A 17,162-nucleotide genomic window follows, 5' to 3' on the forward strand; every position below is an offset into this window, starting at 1 on the left:
CCTCCGGAAGGAAAAGTTCAAGATTTTAACCTTGGCTCGGGTCTTGTCTGCGCTCCACCCTGGAGACTATATGGTAGCGTTGGACTTGAAGGATGCTTACTTTCATGTCCCCGTCTTGCCTGCCCACCGGCGTTACCAACGGTCCACGATAGGCTACAAGCATTTTCAGTTTACCGTGCTCCGCTTTGGCCTTACCAGCGCCCCTCGGTTGTTAACGAAAGTGAAGGCGGTTGTCGCAGCTCATCTGCGCAGATCTGGGGTTCCAGTCTTCCCCCTATCTCAATCACTGGCTGTTGAAGGCAGGCTCACCCCAATCTGTAGTTTCCCACCTCCAGTCTACGGCGGACCACCTGCATTCGCTGGGGTTCACTATCAACGTGCCGAAGCCGCACCTGATTCCCTCTCGGAAGCTCCTTTTCATCGGAGCAGTTTTCCAGATATCAGAGGGGACTGCCAGTCCGTTGCAGTGGTGGCTCATGGACCAGGATTGGGTCAGAGGCAGACCCCTATCCCTTCACCAACCAGAGTTTACAGTAGTGACGGATGTGTCACTTCTGGGATGGGGCAGGAGATCAGATGTCTCTGGTCTCCGCCGGAGTCAGGGCTCCACATCAACCTCCTGGAGATTTTTCTTGCACTGAAGGCATTCCTTCCCTCTGTCATAGGAAGAGTAGTGCAGGTGTTCACAGTCGACAACACCACCGCAATGTGGTACTGCAACAAACTGGGCCGGGTGGGGTTGTGGACCCTATGTCAAGAGGCTATTAGCCTTTTGGATGTGGCTGAAACATCAGGGCATATCCCTGGTGGTTCAATACCTGGCAGGTTCCCTGAACGCCAGGGCGGACAAACTCAGCTGTCTGTGCATGATGGATCACAAATAGCTTCTTCACTCTGAGGTGATGCAAGGTCTCTTTCAGCAGTTGGGAGATCCTTGGTTAGATCTATTTGCCACCAAAGAGAACGCACAGTGTCAACAGTTCTGCACGTTGGAGTTTTTAAGGCGGCACTCACTCGGTGACAACTTTGGTCGCTATTGGAATTGCGGCTTCCTGTATGCCTTTCAGACTGTACCACTTCTGTCCAGATTGCAGAAGATCAAGCGTGACTGGGCCCAAGTCCTTCTTGTGGCTCCGTACTGGGCACGTAAATTCTGGTACCCCGAGCTCTTGAGCATGGCCATCGATCCTCCGATCTTCTGCCGCAGCAGCAAGGGACTGTCCTCCACCGAAACCTGTCCAGTCTCCACCTCCTTGCGTGGAGATTGAGCAGCGACAGTTGACAGCATTCGACCTTCCTCCCGAATTCTGTAATGTCATCTTGGCAGCCAGGGCGTCCCTCCACTAAAACAGTATAGGCCAGTAGATGGAACAAATTTGTAGCAAGGTGCACAGCAAAGGCTGTGGATCCCCTTTCTGCCCCTCTTTCAGAGGTTCTCCTCTTCATTCTAGGGCCCAGCAGTGCTCTGCGCTGGGCACTCTTAAAGGCAATCTTTCGATCATTCTTCGCCTTCCTGTTCAGATTCTCTTTTCAAGTCCCCTATTGTTAATACATTTCTGAAGAGCATTACTCATCACTTTCCTCCTTCTTTCGTAATGCCCCAGTGGGACTTGAATCTTGTCCTCACTTATCCCATGTGTGATCCCTTTGAGCCGCTACATAATTGTCCTCTTTGTCTCCTTACTTTGAAGACTGCTTTCTTGCTTGCCATCACCTCTGCTCGCAGGGTGAGTGAGCTTCAAGCCTGATCTTCCAGACCTCCCTTTCTTGCTGTCCATCCGGACAAAGTAGTCCTCCGTACTAGGCCCTCTTTTCTGCCCAAAGTGTTAACCTCTTTCTACATAGGTCAGACCATCACCTTCTTTCCGCCTCCTCACCCTTCCAAAGTGGAGGAGAGACTCCACTGTCTGGACCCAAAACGTGCGCTGTCTTTCTACCTTGACCGCACTAAAGACTTCCGGGTGGACGATCAACTCTATGTGGGTTATGTGGGCGCCAAGAAAGGTCGGGCAGTACACCAACGTACCATCTCTCGATTGGTCCTATGCATTAAGATCTGTTATTCTTTGGCTAAAAAGGAACCTCCAGTAGGACTGCGCGACTACTCTTCCAGGGCGACGGCAGCTACTACTGCTTTGGGAAGTGGATTCCGCTGGTTGGCATCTGCCAGGCAGCTACATAGGCATCCCTGCACACGTTTACTAAGCATTACTGCCTGGACAGCCAAGTCCGGATAGACAACTTTTTGGGCTGTTCTGTTCTCCAGGACATCCAGGTTTGAACTTCGTTCGCACACCCAACTCCGGGGTTGGTATTGCTCGGGTATCTATTCTAAGGTAAGGAAGTGGCATTGCAAATATAAAATATTTCCAAAAACATGCATTGGGATTAGTTGCCAATTGCAGACCTGTTGCCTTGGTCAATACTGGTTACATTTTGACACTAGCTTTGCTTGGCCAGTGTCGCCTTCACTCACTTAGAACAGGTAGATCATAAGCAGCAACAATTCAAGACTCTGAACGTCTGTACCGCGGGGCAATAGCAATGCATCCTTCATTGACCTACAGAACCTACCCTTGGCCAGCAGGGTACGCAGTCCCAGCTATCCATTGTAGTGCCCAGCTCTAAGGTGTGAGGATTATGGGATGAGCTCATTCTCCATATTAGGTAGCAGTGCTATCAGTTTATATCTGAACGTCTGTGAGAGTGATTCGTAGTCCATAGTTGCTTGCATTTGCCTTAGCTCCTGAGTTCACAATTATAATATTCTCTATGTCTGTTGGGGCAGTGGCCTCTCCTGAGTAAGCAGCTTCACCATAAGTGGTGGCACACTTCATTAGCCAGACCTATTAGTGTTTGGTTCTCGTCCCTAGAGTGAATTTAGTAATGAGGGGGTTGACCACCACACTCTTTAAATCTATAGTCTCTCTGATTTCTTTATTTTTAGTTAAAACAGTAACTAATACTGTAGTTTGTTCCTTTTTTTTTTTTTTTTTTGTCTGGAGTTTCAAGCCCAGGGATGATGTTGAACCGGGTTATCCTTTCTCTTCTCAGGTGCTTGTTATTACGATGCCAACCAGTCGATGTACGTGTTTGGGGGCTGCACGCAGAGCAGCTGTAATGCTGCCTTTAATGACCTCTGGAGACTAGATCTGAACAGTAAGGAGTGGATCCGGCCGTTAGCCTCGGGTAAGGGGCATCATTGTTTTTCCATCTGTGTCAATTATCCTGTCCTACACTGACTTTCTTGTCCAGCCATTTAAATTTGCTCAAATTTTAGGTAATGTGCATTCTCATAAACTTGCATCGTCTTCTTGTTGGACAGCTCTGCTTCTGGTCTCTTACATTAGCTGTTTATTTTGATAGGGTCTGGATGTTGAGATTGTTGGGTTGGGAAACTGTGATTAGAACAGATCTACAAAGGTGTATCCATTAGAGCATCTCATCTGTGTTTTTTTTTTCTTAGTTCTGGACCAATAGACAGCTTAGCTATTTATAAGGGAATATACAGTACATGCTTTGGGTTGCTCGCTATTGATTAGATAGCTTTCTCGTCTAGCTCACATCATTACGCCTTTGATCTTTTTCCCTCTTCTTTAATGTCCAGTCCTATAAGCATAGTTTTTTTTTTTTTATAGCAATTCTGGTTGGCATAACTTGTATGCTTTCACTGGTGATGTGAAGGGACTTTTTGGTTGTTTCAACACTGCATGATTGTGCGTCACTTCTCTCTTCTGCTCTCAAAAATCCTCCACGTTGTCAACCATGGTGACCCCTTCTCAATTCTCCCGCTGCTTCAATTATTTTAGAAAATGTTTTTTTAAAAGTTTCTGCTAGGGCATAAAATCTATTTTTCCACTTCCTCTTCACACAGCCATACTTTTAAAAATGTATTTAATTTCTGTGAGACTCAGACAGCTGTATACTGCTGCCAAGCTGATTTTGTGTCCCCCGTGGTGTATTCTTCCACGACCCATACCCCACTGACTAAAATGTTTTTAATTGAGAAGAGCCTGGCCACTTGTTTTTCTCCCAATATACAGGACTTGCATACTTTATTTCTTTTGATTTACTGCTTCAAGATGGCTGTCAACCATTTTTGCATGGTTATTTTAAAATAATGTAAAACTTTGACTGTTGTGTAAGCATGCACACACACGGTGGCCACCTTTTTGAATAAATAGATTTTCCCTGAGACAGCAAATGAAATTTCACTTTAAAATAAGGAGGTGGGGGGCACTTGGAGTGCATCTATTGATTGGCTTGATGGTCACTCTTTTTTTTTTTTTTTTTTTCATGCTTTTGGTTGGTTACTCCATGCAGGTTTTATTTTCTGTTTGTGTTGGTCCCTCTTTGTGGTGCATGGCCAAAATACAGCTTTCCATCCCACTTACGCTGCTCATGCTTTTACGGCCACCCTGTATTTTTCCCCCTACTGTCTTTTCTCGGTTTGTGTTGTCTTTGTTCTTCTTCCCCCCCCCCCCCCCCCCCACTCTCCATTCATGTGACTTTTGACCCCTCTCCCCGTAGCTCTTTGTTACTGCTTCAGACCTGCTATAACATAGTAGAGTACCTTTATTTTTAAAGTGCAGTTATCACTTGCATGTTTCTGACGTGTTTTAGTTGTATTGCAGACATGAGATTCCTCCTTGTTGCCCTCTGTCCTTCTATGTTGCCTTTATCCTTCTATGTTGCCTTTATCCTTCTCCCACCACCAGTCCCTGTCCCTTAGCTCCCCTCCTTTCCATCTTCCGTCCCTGTGGCTTTTGACCTCTCTCTGTTACCATACTATACAATGATAGGCCTTATGCTAAACAATGACAGACCTACCTTGCATACTATACAGTGGCAGACCATACCAAACCATAGCATGCTAGGCAATTACAGCTCATGTCATACCATAAAACTACAGTCCATACTATACATTCACAAGCCCTACCATAGCATACTATACAACGACAGGTCACTACTATACAGTGAGAGGCCACAACATACCATAAAATACAATGACCTGCCATACCGAATAATTCAACAACCGCTTTTACCATACAATGACGGGCGACATCGTACTTACGCCAGGCCTTACAATACCATACCTTACAATGACTTGCCCTACAATACCATAACATAAAATGACAATCCACACCATACAATACTATACAATGACAGTCCAGGCCATACCATAGATTGACAGGCTGTATAGCACTATACCATGCACCGACAAAGCCAATGGATTTCACAACGGTTAGACTATTGGCTTTGCCAGTGGTTGTTGTTTTTTGAACTTATGAAAAGTAATTTACAGATGAGAGCCTCACCTGCATGCACATACTCAGTGGTCCTCTTCTAATTATTTTTCTCAACCGAAAGCCAATTCATTAAAAAAATTGTCAGCATGCCCACACAATTGCAGCGGCTATCTAGGAGAAAAAATTCTTAAAGCCAACTGGTCTTGCAGTAGAGACCAATGGGCTATCACACTGCTTGGTTTGCACTCTGGCTGCACTCTGCTATAGTTCTAGGGGATACATTTTGTAAGCAGCCTAGATGTGGTGCCCAGTTTTGCTTTTTGCATTTGGGGAACTACTTTAGATACCCCATACCGGTCTGTAAATAGATATCTAATTATATGTTGTGCACTTGTGTCACGCATCATGTTCTTCATTTCCTTTGCCCAATTAGCTGCTGAGTTTTTTTTAAAAACTATTTTATAAAAGAATCAAGCACAGAAAAACAAGTCAGTTTGGAATATTTGTAACTTCTGGTAATGCTTGTTAAATATTTGTGACTGAAACCAACCTAGTTTGTATGTTGAAGTTCTGTTAACTGGAGTAGAAAGGGATGTGATGGGTGGAGCTAGTGGTAAGAAACGCAAAACAGGCTTATTTTGCTTTTTCGTGATGGCAAGTAAAAGGTTTCTTGCAATTCAATAAAGCATAGGTTTTTAACATAGATGTAAGACATATACATGCACTCACCTACATGTTTTTACTGTGCACACTACGATGTACCAAGTGGGTTATACGTATGATAAAAATGTATCTGGAGCTCAACTGTCCCGATCGCAATGGTGTCTGTATTTTGCATGTTTTTAGAAGCTTCTAGGAATTATAATTTTTACTGGGGAACCCAATCTATATTTGTGATCCCTTCGCTGTAGGAGCGACTTTTGTATGTGTTAAGTTGTGTGCAGATCCTAAAGAATTTGATGGATCCTTTATGGGACCCGCAACCAAGTCAACTGAAAAACTTGTTGCCCATTGAAACATTTATGCGTGAATCTCAAATTTTATTACGTGCCATGCATTCAAGTATGAAGTGTGATGCTTCCCCCACTTTCACATACACTTGTTTGATGCCCTTTTCTCATTGTACTTTAAGTGAAGATGTGAATTCATTCTTTTTGGTGTATCCTGGCTGGGGTTGTATTACTTAGCAGGTCACAGCACACACCAGGACTGGAGTTAAATAAATTAAAAATATATATATATTTTAATTGCAGGAGTGCATATTTAATAATTCACCAACCATAGCCATATTCCATCATGAATGTTCTGTTCCAACTTTGCCTAAGACTGTATGACGAGAAAGAAGCGGTGGTTGTTTTGCATACGATTGACTTTTTGTTGGTTTTTACATTATTTTGTATGTACAAGTTTTAGCATTGATTACATTGTTCATAATTTAAGAGCTAGACTAGGGATGAATCCTTACCGCTCCTCTGTAACCTTTCTGTGGAGCTTTTTTCCTCCTCTGGATTTTTTGTGCAGTGGTTGCTAGCCTTTCTAAGATTTCAAGGTTTTTAAAGCCAGACATGCTGCAAAAGGAAATCATTTGTGCAATAAGAATTCTTAATATCTTTCCCAATCTGCAGCATCAAACACTGCATAATCCTAATGCCCTTGCATGTATGTACGGTTGTATATCAAGTGACTGGTGTTATTTACGATTTAATTAGCTTGGGATACAATCTCTGGGTAATTGTCTCAAAATAAAATTTGAGACAAAACAACACGAATGGACAATAAACAAACCCGGTAAGGGACACGTAATGAAAATAGTTGAATGTAAAGGAAAGTTGAGTAAATAAAAAAATCTGATAGAGACTACTGGTCGCCGATTCCTTCACGTAGAATTCTCCCCAGGCGTGAGACTGGATCCGGAAACTTTTTTGCCACAGCATCCCTGCGCGCCGGGGGAGGGGTGACATCACGCAACTCCGCCAAGGCGTCGTCCGCGTTCTTCCATTTATTTGGTGGAACAGTGTGCGAATGCCTTCGGGCTTTAAATCTTGCACGTCTTGTGGGCGTCTTATGTCGGACCCTCACCTCATTTGTATGTGGTGTTTGGGGGAGGATCACGGCACCACCGATTGTACGGTGTGGCAACAGTTTAAGCCGAAGTCGCGGCGGGAGCGCCGGATGGAACTTCTCTCTGCGCGTCTCTCCAGGTCGACGTCCTCCCCTCTGTCCGCTTCGGTATCCACCGTTTCCCGGTGTTGGGGCGTCAAGAGCCAAAATGGAGACATACGTGGCAGCTTTGCAGGCCTTGCTGGCATCTCCTCCTCCTTCCCCTCATGGGGCGTCGTTGGATCCCTCGCCCTGCGTGGGCCCTCTGCGGCGCCGCCGGTGGCCCCGGTGCCAACTGTTTCGGATCCAGGCTTGAAGGATGTGGTACTGTTGGGGTGTGGCTCCTCTGGGGCACCTCCTTCAGGCCACGGCGTCTCTGCCTCACCGCAAACTCCTGCGGGGGTCCCTGTGGTGTCGCGGGAGGTCGCCAGGGCTCGGGTCGCATCCCCGAACCCCTCTTGGTCCTTACAAGGTAGTCCTGTCTAAGGCAGAGGTGATGCCGCTATGGCGCCGGCAGCAGCTGGACCGTGCGGAGGCACGGGGGTCGGGGAACCCTCTTCGTCCAGCTCTGGGTCGAGGCCGAGGGATGACCCCTCGTCCCTCTCCAGGCCCCTCTCGTCCCTCCCCACAGGCGGCTGCCTCGTCAGAGGGCGAGTCGGAGGTTGAATCGTCCCTGGCGCCGCCACATGGGTTGCCGAGCGATCTTCTCATTCTGGGCCGCAGCTGGCGGAGGGCTTCGTGCCACTCCCCAGGCCCGTCTTGTTCCTCCACACAGGTGGCTGCCTCGGCGGGGGTCGGGTCAGTGTCATTCCGGCACCGCCCTGAGGCCATTGCGGCTCCGGCTCTACTCCGGTCTCCACTTCGCTCTCCGGTGCGGGGTGGCTTGGAGGTACCTTGTCCAGTGACGCCGGCTAGTGCCGACGCCCTACCTCAAGCAGCGGACTCTAAGGCTCCGCGCATTGTTCTTACCGCGGATTCGACTTTGGATGCTTCTTCTCTGGAGGCAGGCTGTATATTGGTGTCATCCTCCCTGGAGACTGGTCGCCGCGTGGTGGCTTTTTTACCGGCATCTAAGGGCGGCTCCCGGCCCTTCCTGAGGCAGAGGTGTTAGTCGGAATAGCGGCAGGTCCCTCATTCTTCGGCTCCTTCTGACTTCCAGGTCTGGCCCTTGCCCGTCCTGCTTGGCTTCGGGGACGGCCACCTTGCTTTGCAGCCGTCGCCCACGGAGGAGCTGCTTTCTCCACCACGGGCCGCTTTCTCCACCGCAGGGCCCTACGGAGGCGGGGGCGGCCTTCGCTCACGCGGTGTCCACGGCTGTGGGCATCCTGCGCATGGGTGACCCGGTGGCTCACTTTCCGGCGGACCATCTATTGGAGGTCCTCCACTAGGGCTCTGGTGGGAGGGAAATCATGCTTCCCTTTGAAGGTTCGCTCCTTTTTCCTTGACGGGGGCTTGGAGGCGTCCTGCCTCCGGGGACCCGGTGCCGCAGCATCTTCTGCTCCGGCACCTCCCGGCACCGTGTGACCCGGCGTGTCTTTCCCTTCACCCGCCAGTCCCCTTTTGCGGACTGCTTTTCCCTCCCTGCCGCCACTGTTGACTCCGCCGTCCCGAGAGGCCTGCTGGCTGGACTCTTGGGGGCGTAGCATGTTTGCCTCGACCAGCGTGGCCCTGCGGGCCCTTAACACCTTGTGCGTGCTGGCTAGGGCCTCCTCCTGTTTGTGGGGCTCTGCTGAGTCTCTGGGATCTGCGGCGTCGCAGAAGTCTGGTCCAGTGGACTTGCGGCATCACGCTTTTGATTGCCAGGAGCTTGCGGCGTTTATGCTCTGCTCTGGACATCTCAGAGGTGCTGGGCTGGGCCATGGCTTCCTCAGTCGCTCTCCGTCGCCATGCTTGGCTTTGGGACGGAGTATTCCCTGAGAATATTCGGGAGCGACTCATCGACCTTCCGTTTGTTGGCAGCCTGTTGTTCCATGCCCCGGCCGACTCCGCCATCCAAAGGCTCTTGGCAGGGCTCTGTTGTCGTCGTCCTCCTCCGTCCCCTCCTCTGTGACTTCTGAGTTGGGTTGCTTCTGGGCCTTCTTAGGCCAGTTGTTCTGGCTGTGCAGTGTTTTTTGGCCGTTTACGTCCTTCCCTGGGACTTTGGCATTGTTGGCTGCTGGACGTCTCTTGTGTTGATGGTGTGTGGATTCTGCGGGAGTTATTGCGCAGACTTGGCCCTGGGATTGGGCCTTCTACTTTGCTTGGGCTGCTTGTCAAGCCTTCAGCGGAGGGTGGTTTTTTTTTTCCCCCGTGTCTCTTTTGTTTTTTCCTCTGCTGCGAACATTCTTCCTAAGAGGGTTCCCATATCTTGGGACTTAACGTACCCTATGTGGGGTAGTGGTAGCAGTCGTATAGCTTGCGCTCTGCTAGAGGGTTCTGGTCGCCTTCGGGTGCCTGTTCTCCATGGCGTGTAGGTAGGTTGCTTTTGCTTCCTGAGGTCGTGTGCGCGGCCACTCGTAGTGGTGTGCCCGGGCATCTCCTCCTCTCCCTGCTCCTGTCCTGAGGTCTGGGATGATCCTGTGTTCTCCCTTGCCAGGCGTCGCCTACTCGGCCTTCCTGGGTCCTCGGGCTATTCTTCTTGCTTCTGGCGGCTCGACTACCAGCGATGTTCTGTCTGGCAGGCTGCTCTCCATCTGGAGTGGTTTCGCCTCTTCCCTAGTTTCCTTGGGCCCTTGAGCTTCTTCTTCCGCCTTTCCTGCAGCTTTGTTGCCTTGTGGGGGAGTGGGGTGCTTCGGCCTCTCCGTCCTTACCCATGGTTCCTCTGCTGTGAGGGCATGAGCCTCTTCAGCCTTCTTTCCCTCCTACATCCCCTTGGGGTCGGTGGGGTTCTGCTGATGGGGGATTCCCTTGGCCTGGCAGGGGCGAGGTTCTACCTGGTCCACAGATCTGGTCCTCTGTGGGGCCCTCTGTTCTGCATTGGCTGGTGGGGTCCTTTCGCAGACCCTCCTTCCCCGTGGGTATTGCTAGGGTATCTATTCTAAGTGAAGGAATCTGCGACTAGTAGTCTCTATCAGATGTATGAGTTACTTTCCTTCGGTAACAGTGTATCTGGTACAGACGATTCTAGCCAAGGATTCCTTCAAAGCCCGCCCTTCCTCCCCTATTCTGCGAGGACCCTTGGATTGGTCTTCGGTACTCGCCTCCCGGTGGGGGGCTGTGTCTCCTGTGAGTGCCTTCCTTGTTGACGGGTGACTCAGTCTGGGGGCGGTTCATTCCTCCTTGGTTCTTTGGAGGATGGAGTTCCGGTGCTCCGGTGCCCTGCTGCTCTGGCTACTCCAGGTTTGGGGGGGGGGGGGGCTGTTTTCTATCCCTGTCCTCCCTCCCTTCCATTGCTATCCTCTGGCTATGTCTTGCCCATGTCCTTGTGGGTGGTTGCCCTCTAGGTTGGGGTGGCATGGAAGTTTGTTGTCCCTGTGTGTCTTGGGACTGGTTCCATTCCTTGCTCAGGATGGTGGGGGTTTACTACGTGTGCCATGACTTTAGGCATGTTCTTGCCTGCGGGGCACAGGGATGGGAGGCTGTCTATATGCTGGCAGAGTGACTGCGCAGGTTTCTGCTTGTTCTTCTTTCCCTGACCTTGGGTTCTGCGGTGTTGGCACTACTCTGGTGGCGTTGGTCACAGTTTCTTTCCAATCTTTCTGCTCTTCGCACACTGTTCCCATGCTTCCACAATTTATCTGGTGGTTCCGCATTGTGGTGCGGAAAAGTTCTCAGAAGAAAACTGACGTAGGCGCGCCGGGTGTGTCTTGTGACCTCGCTGACGTCAAGTACACAGACGACGCCTGGGTGGAGTCGCGTGATGTCTCCCTGCCCCCAGCGTGCAGGGATGCTGTGGCAAAAAAGTTTCCAGATCCAGTCTCACGCCTGGGGATAATTCTATGTGAAGGAATCTGCGGCTAGAATAGTCTCTACCAGATACACCGTTACCGAAGGTAAGTAACTCGTACGTCAGTAACTTAGTGATTGCCCCATTAAAATACATTTTAAAAAATTGATACAGCATGTGAAAGTAAAGAAAAAAATTTTTCTATTTCTCTCAACACTGACATCTACAGATAAAAATTGACTTAACTTCAAATGAAGAGGATGTTTTACCTTATGTAATTTCCCCAAAAAATCGAAACAATCAAGATGTATAGAACCTCTGTATACCCCTTTGGGAGGAATTGACACCATACAAGATGTTCCATCTTTTCTGCAGATGAGCCTGGTCTCAAAAGATCTGCCTTTTTTGCTACTATGAAAGGGGACCATCAACCTTTCTCCAACCGTGCCAGCATTTGTTTTTGCGTATCAAATTGTGATACACCAGTAAAATAGGCCACAAACTTCTCCTGAGCACCATCAGTTTGGTTCTGGAAAACTGCAAAGCCCTTAAATTTTACTACAGGCACATTGTCCCATTAAAAAAACTATGTCCTCAAACCCATATCTGATCTTCGTGATCTGCCTTGTCAGAACTATGCACAAGCTGAAAATGACATTCAGGACAAAACTTATGTATAGTCCTCCTCGGGGGAAGCAATTGTAAAGGCGGACACCAAACGTGACCCACTTGCCAGTTTGAGTCACTGCCCAGTCAAACGGCACCCATGTGTTAAACAAACACGCTTAAAAGGAAGACCCCCAAGCAAAGTGGCCTTCTCTCTAGGTGAGACAGCTAAAAAGATGAGCTATCTGGCAAAGGGAAGCAGGAGTAACAAGAGTGTGTCGCTCCAGACTGCACTTCAAACGCCATGCCGGAAAAGCCCAGAAAACCATTCCAAAAAAGTGGTAAGGAATGTTGTTCGAAAATGCAGAAAATACTGTGACGGGAGACCTGCTTTTTCTTGCCATGAAAGTGCTCCTTGTTTAACTTTCTCATACTTGGCTTTCCAAGATTTTAGCATGGAAGGCTATGTGGCATCCTATCTATAACAAATTATAATTGAGGAGATTGAATTGATAATACTCTACACACCTGATAATGATTTTCCTTCTCATCAATTTCTACCTTTCTGGTGCTTTTGACAGAATTAATCATTCTACTGTTTTGAAAATCTACAAGAAAATGATGGGTATGAAGTACATGGTCCTCAGCTCGTTTGCATCTTACCTTAAAAACCAATGTGAACATACAATTAAAATAGCTAACTCTTTCTAACCTTTATTTGCTGCAGCCAGGAGTTGCCCATCTTTTCACCTTCTTTCTTTAATTTTTACAGATGGAATCTCTTGCCTCTGTTCTCCAGACTCTGTACTATTTTTTGCAGAGGACTGGCTGCTTATGAAAATAAGTATGAATAAATGGATTCGGGTTCTGTGGCACTAATCAGGAGTGGAAGAATCTCCTACCAGGGATCAGGAGCTATGCTTCGTTTCCCTCGAGGCGCCAACTCAGCTGCACAGCATCGGAGCCCTCAAAGGTTCTTTGTTGACTGTGAGCAGAATGCAGCCTACCGTATAGTGCTGAACTTAGTGGGAACCTGTCAGAAGACAGATGTCAGTTACAAGACCATGTAGAGAAGACAGATGAGCACCTCTGCATGCTTTGAGAACCGGAAGAAAGAAACAAAGGACTGCATTAACTGGTCTGGTAAGACTGAAGGAAATTTGAGAGAAGTATCTCCTGCCTCCCGGAACCTAAGGTCTGCTGCCATTTTGACATGAGGTTAAATGGAAGAGCGAGTGAGAGGGAAGAAGGGTGTGAACAGTACGCCAAGTAATGAGTCATCTCCTTACATTAATAAATAAGGGCTGAGGGTCGTTAATTAAACACCTCCTATGATCCCAGGTGGCTTGAGTGCTGTGAACAGGGAGTACTTAATCTCGAGGTACAGAGAGCGAGGATGAGGGATGGGCAAGACAAATCTCAAATGGTGTTACAAGAGATTCAGAAGATCTAACCTTGAACTCTCTATATCTTGTTTAAAAAAAGGTTTATGAATCTGAGAAGCAAACTTGTAGTTAATTCTTCTCCCTCGTTTCCCTCCCAAATTTAAAAATTACACGATCTTGAAAACCTTATTAGATTAGGTGCCCTGTGATCAGTGACCCCATTGTAATCTGAGAGTGAATTGAGTTAGATGCGGATACCAATGCATCAGAACGCACAACAACTACAAATCTAACCATTCCCATACCTGACATGGATTCCTTTAGTTTGCAGAATCCTGACCTGAGTACACCCGAAAGATTCTAGCCCACTTGCTAAAGGTGATCTTTTGCTGTTGGATACATCAAGTACCTCAGCCTATACCCTCAGCAATCAAGAAAATGTTGACACCTTTTCCTTCAGCAATTCCTTCTGATTAAATGTGGTAAAATCCTATGCTGATACCTGATCGCCTTTCCTACAAGACGTTCTCTCATGTTCTTGACCTGACAGGAACATGAGAGAACGTCTAGTAGGAAAGGCGATACCTTTATAACCCATGTAAACCTAATGGAAACACCAAGGGTTCTTCTTGTTAGGGAAGAATGTATGCATCATTGTTTAGCTCCAAACGCCACAGGTCTATAATCGGCGCAGAAGCAGCCTCTTACGTATACAATGTATACCAGCAAAAAGCATGAATAGAGACCTCAAAGACCAATACAAAAGTCTAAATGGTTCTCTAGCATAGTTAGCAGTACTCCTGTCTGAATCCATGAGACCCACTGACTCATGTGCTCTAATTCAGGTACTGTGTCCAACAGAAGTGGTGATCTGGGGTGATAGAGCGATGACGGGGGAAACTCCTAGAAATAGGACCTTTATCGGAAATCGATCCTCGGCATAAAACTGCTGATGGATACTTCTATCTGTAGATTCCTTGCTTTTTAATTCCTAGAAGCTGAAGGACTGTATCTGGAAAATTGCAATAGATCCTGGGCTCTTACAGGTGGCACCATCAAACTCCGAGTTGACTGCACAGCCCCCCAGCGTGGTGACAGATCCACACAAGTGCCACCGTTTTTATGCTGACATGCGCCCATCAACAGGAATCCTAATCTCCACTCCCAACTTTGAGTAACTAAAGAAACCCAGACTTCCAGATACTGTGCTAGAAATATGCCCTTCACAAAGACAAGATTTCAAGCAATGGCATTCCTGTTACAAGCAGATATCAGTCACAGACCTGCTTAATGCCTTGGTTTGTTGTCTTGGCACTGAGCATGTTTCGAACTTGTGTGACAAATGTTCCTACATGCCCCCAAATTCAATCTGTGAGCAAGAGGCCAAGCTGTATGTTGCAGAACACTAGAAAAGAGGCTGTCCATTCTGAAATACTCTAGGTAGTTGGCGGCCTTGATCTCGTTCTCTGTTGTCAGGTAAGGTCAAAATTAAGTTGAGAGAAGTTGTGACAGAAGTATAACCAGTTCAAAATGAGGGAGTATTCTGCCTTTCCCCTGCTCCAGAGAGAGGATGCAGTCTACTCTCCAAAGACTTTACTCTGACACAGTATCAGACTTAATCCTGCTTGCGGCCCTGGCACTGATGCACCTTGAATTTCCTGGAGCATTGCCGATGCTGCAGCAAGTTTGGTCATTTATGGAGACCATTGTGCAGTTATTCAGAGCAGTTCTATTTCCCTCTGGTGCACCTTTTGGGCCCTGTCGGCCTCCCATCTGGTCCCCTGCTAGTGGTGCTCTGTTTTGACCCATTTGACAAAGGCTGTGCCAGTTCTCCTGGAGTCTGTGCCGCCCTAGACTAACTCTGCACCGCTCCAGTGTTTGAACTGAGACAGTCACATTCTCCCCCTATGTCTTTGTGATTACAGAGGCCCACTGTGCAGCTTTTGATGACTCTGCACCAGCTCCTTTGGCCCTAACGGCAATACGAGAGACGGGATGCCATTTTTTTACTCGATCCAAAACTGGTCAGGGTCCTCAAGAACCCCTTACCCCAGGACCAAGACAACTAAGTAGGCTGTTGAGCTTCTTCTCCCCCCTCCTTATGCAGATGAGGAATCTACTTGGACTATTGACCTAGACACTTCAGTTAAAATAGGCCTCAACTCTCCTTTGGCTTACCCCACAGAGGACACTGCGTGTTTTGCAGAGGCAGAGGCAAAGGCAGTTTGCAGTGCTGCAGAGATCCAGGACTGGCAGCTTCCTACTTTTGACTCTTAAGCGAAATTTAACAGCCTGGGCCTTCCACTGCTGAGCCTTTTGTCAATGACACACTGAATGTTTGACTGTGGCTTGGTCCAAGCTTTGTTCTGTCGCACCAGTGAGCTGGCTGATTGCTCAGAAGCACAGCTTTGATACTAGTGATTCACACATTCTTCTAAAATATCCCCATCTGAAAAGTCTGATAGTTTAGGCTTCCACAAGTAAATTCAACCAAAATGCATTTCTTTATCTCCCTTATAGGTAGTCAATGCGAATTGATGACTTTGGTAACCTGGCGTTTTCTTCTGCTTCAGTGTCTTTGGTTATTGAATGCTGTGTACCTTTTCCTGCTCTCCTGGAAAACGTTAGAAATTCTTTCGCATGGGAAGTGCATGATGGCCAAGTTGTGGCCCAGTTAGTTTTGAGGGGGCTGGCTTGGACACAGGATTACATTGCCCACACTATTGTCACAAGTGTAGTTATCCAACAGCATGCCTGAATGAGGGCAACTATATTTTCTGGGTATGTTCAGGCCTACTTGATAAACACATCCTTCAATTGTGACAGGCTGTTCGGGGATAAAACAGATTCTACGCCAGAGTGCTTCAAAGACAACCAGGTGATTGCTCTTTCCCGATGGCTATTTTACCTGACTCGCCAATACCCCTGCCAATGCAAGAAATTTGAGGGCTTCTGGAGGCACCCTGTCTGTAATCCGTGGCAGTCCTTGCTGCCTGTTTACAGTCCTTCGTGGATCTTTGGCTGGAGCAGTGGCAGAGGTAGTAACCAGCAACAAGCGTAGCCTTCCTCTTCATCTGCTCATAATGCTGCTAATCCGCTTTGCTTCTCCCTCTTCAGTCACATGAGGTCCGTAGGGGTGATTTTATGTTTTTGCCCTCTTGGTTCGCCATTACCTAGTACCATTGCGTGCTTCAAGTTGGCCAAGTCTTCTGTTTTCCATTCACCTCCCTCAGTAATGTCTACTGTGTCTGGACCATGCAGCTATACTGTCCTCTGGTTCAGTCATTGCTCGCCTTGGGTGTGAGCAAGGTGGGGCTGGAGGCTGTGAGGGGCACACACTGAGTCTCAATTCCACATGCTGTTTTGACTCCAGATATAATTATCTTGGACCTCAGGCTTCATGAAGGTGATGTTGCTGTTGTGCCCCATCTTAGCAGGTAAGGGATAAATGTTGGCCCATACTTCAGTGACTGGCTCCTGAAGGCACAGTCTTTGCATCTGGTCTCAGAACTTCTGCAGCTGACTGTTGTATGCTGTCCTCTATGGGATTTTCTACCAACAAAGCACAGTCCCACCTTTGGCCTGTGCAGCAGGTCCCCTTTTAGGGTCGGCCTGGACACACTGGCACAGAGGGCTTTTCCCCTTCAGCAGGGATTCTGGCACATTCAAAGTATGATCCAGGTGTATTGGGAATGAATCCTTGTTTCGCTCATTATAGTTCTGAGGCTTCTTAATCTTGTGGCCTCATGCATCGTTCTAGGGCTGCATGCTTTTAAGCACACGAGGGCTCTGTACTGGGACCAACACTTGGGATCTCTTCAAATCTTGGAAAAGAACTGAGACTTGGGTGTTGGTAGGCAGAGACTAACCTGACATGTGTCAAACCATTTTCCCTGACCATGTTGCAGCTTGTGGTTGCTCAGACATGTTGCCTCATTCACCTGGACGATGTGTGGA

At 47.9% G+C, this 17,162-nt stretch overlaps 1 protein-coding gene across 1 annotated transcript in view; it reads left to right on the forward strand.

The window, feature by feature from the left end:
* Positions 1-17,162, forward strand: part of FBXO42 (F-box protein 42) — a 183,150-nt gene that overhangs the window by 64,004 nt on the left and 101,984 nt on the right. The window contains exon 4 of the mRNA XM_085608595.1: positions 3,055-3,189. Within this exon, the coding sequence (XP_085464721.1) occupies positions 3,055-3,189 (135 nt within the window). The remainder of the gene's footprint in view (positions 1-3,054; positions 3,190-17,162) is intronic.

Source organism: Triturus cristatus, chromosome 1_2, assembly GCF_964204655.1.
Source record: "Triturus cristatus chromosome 1_2, aTriCri1.1, whole genome shotgun sequence".
Classification (NCBI taxonomy): domain Eukaryota; kingdom Metazoa; phylum Chordata; class Amphibia; order Caudata; family Salamandridae; genus Triturus; species Triturus cristatus.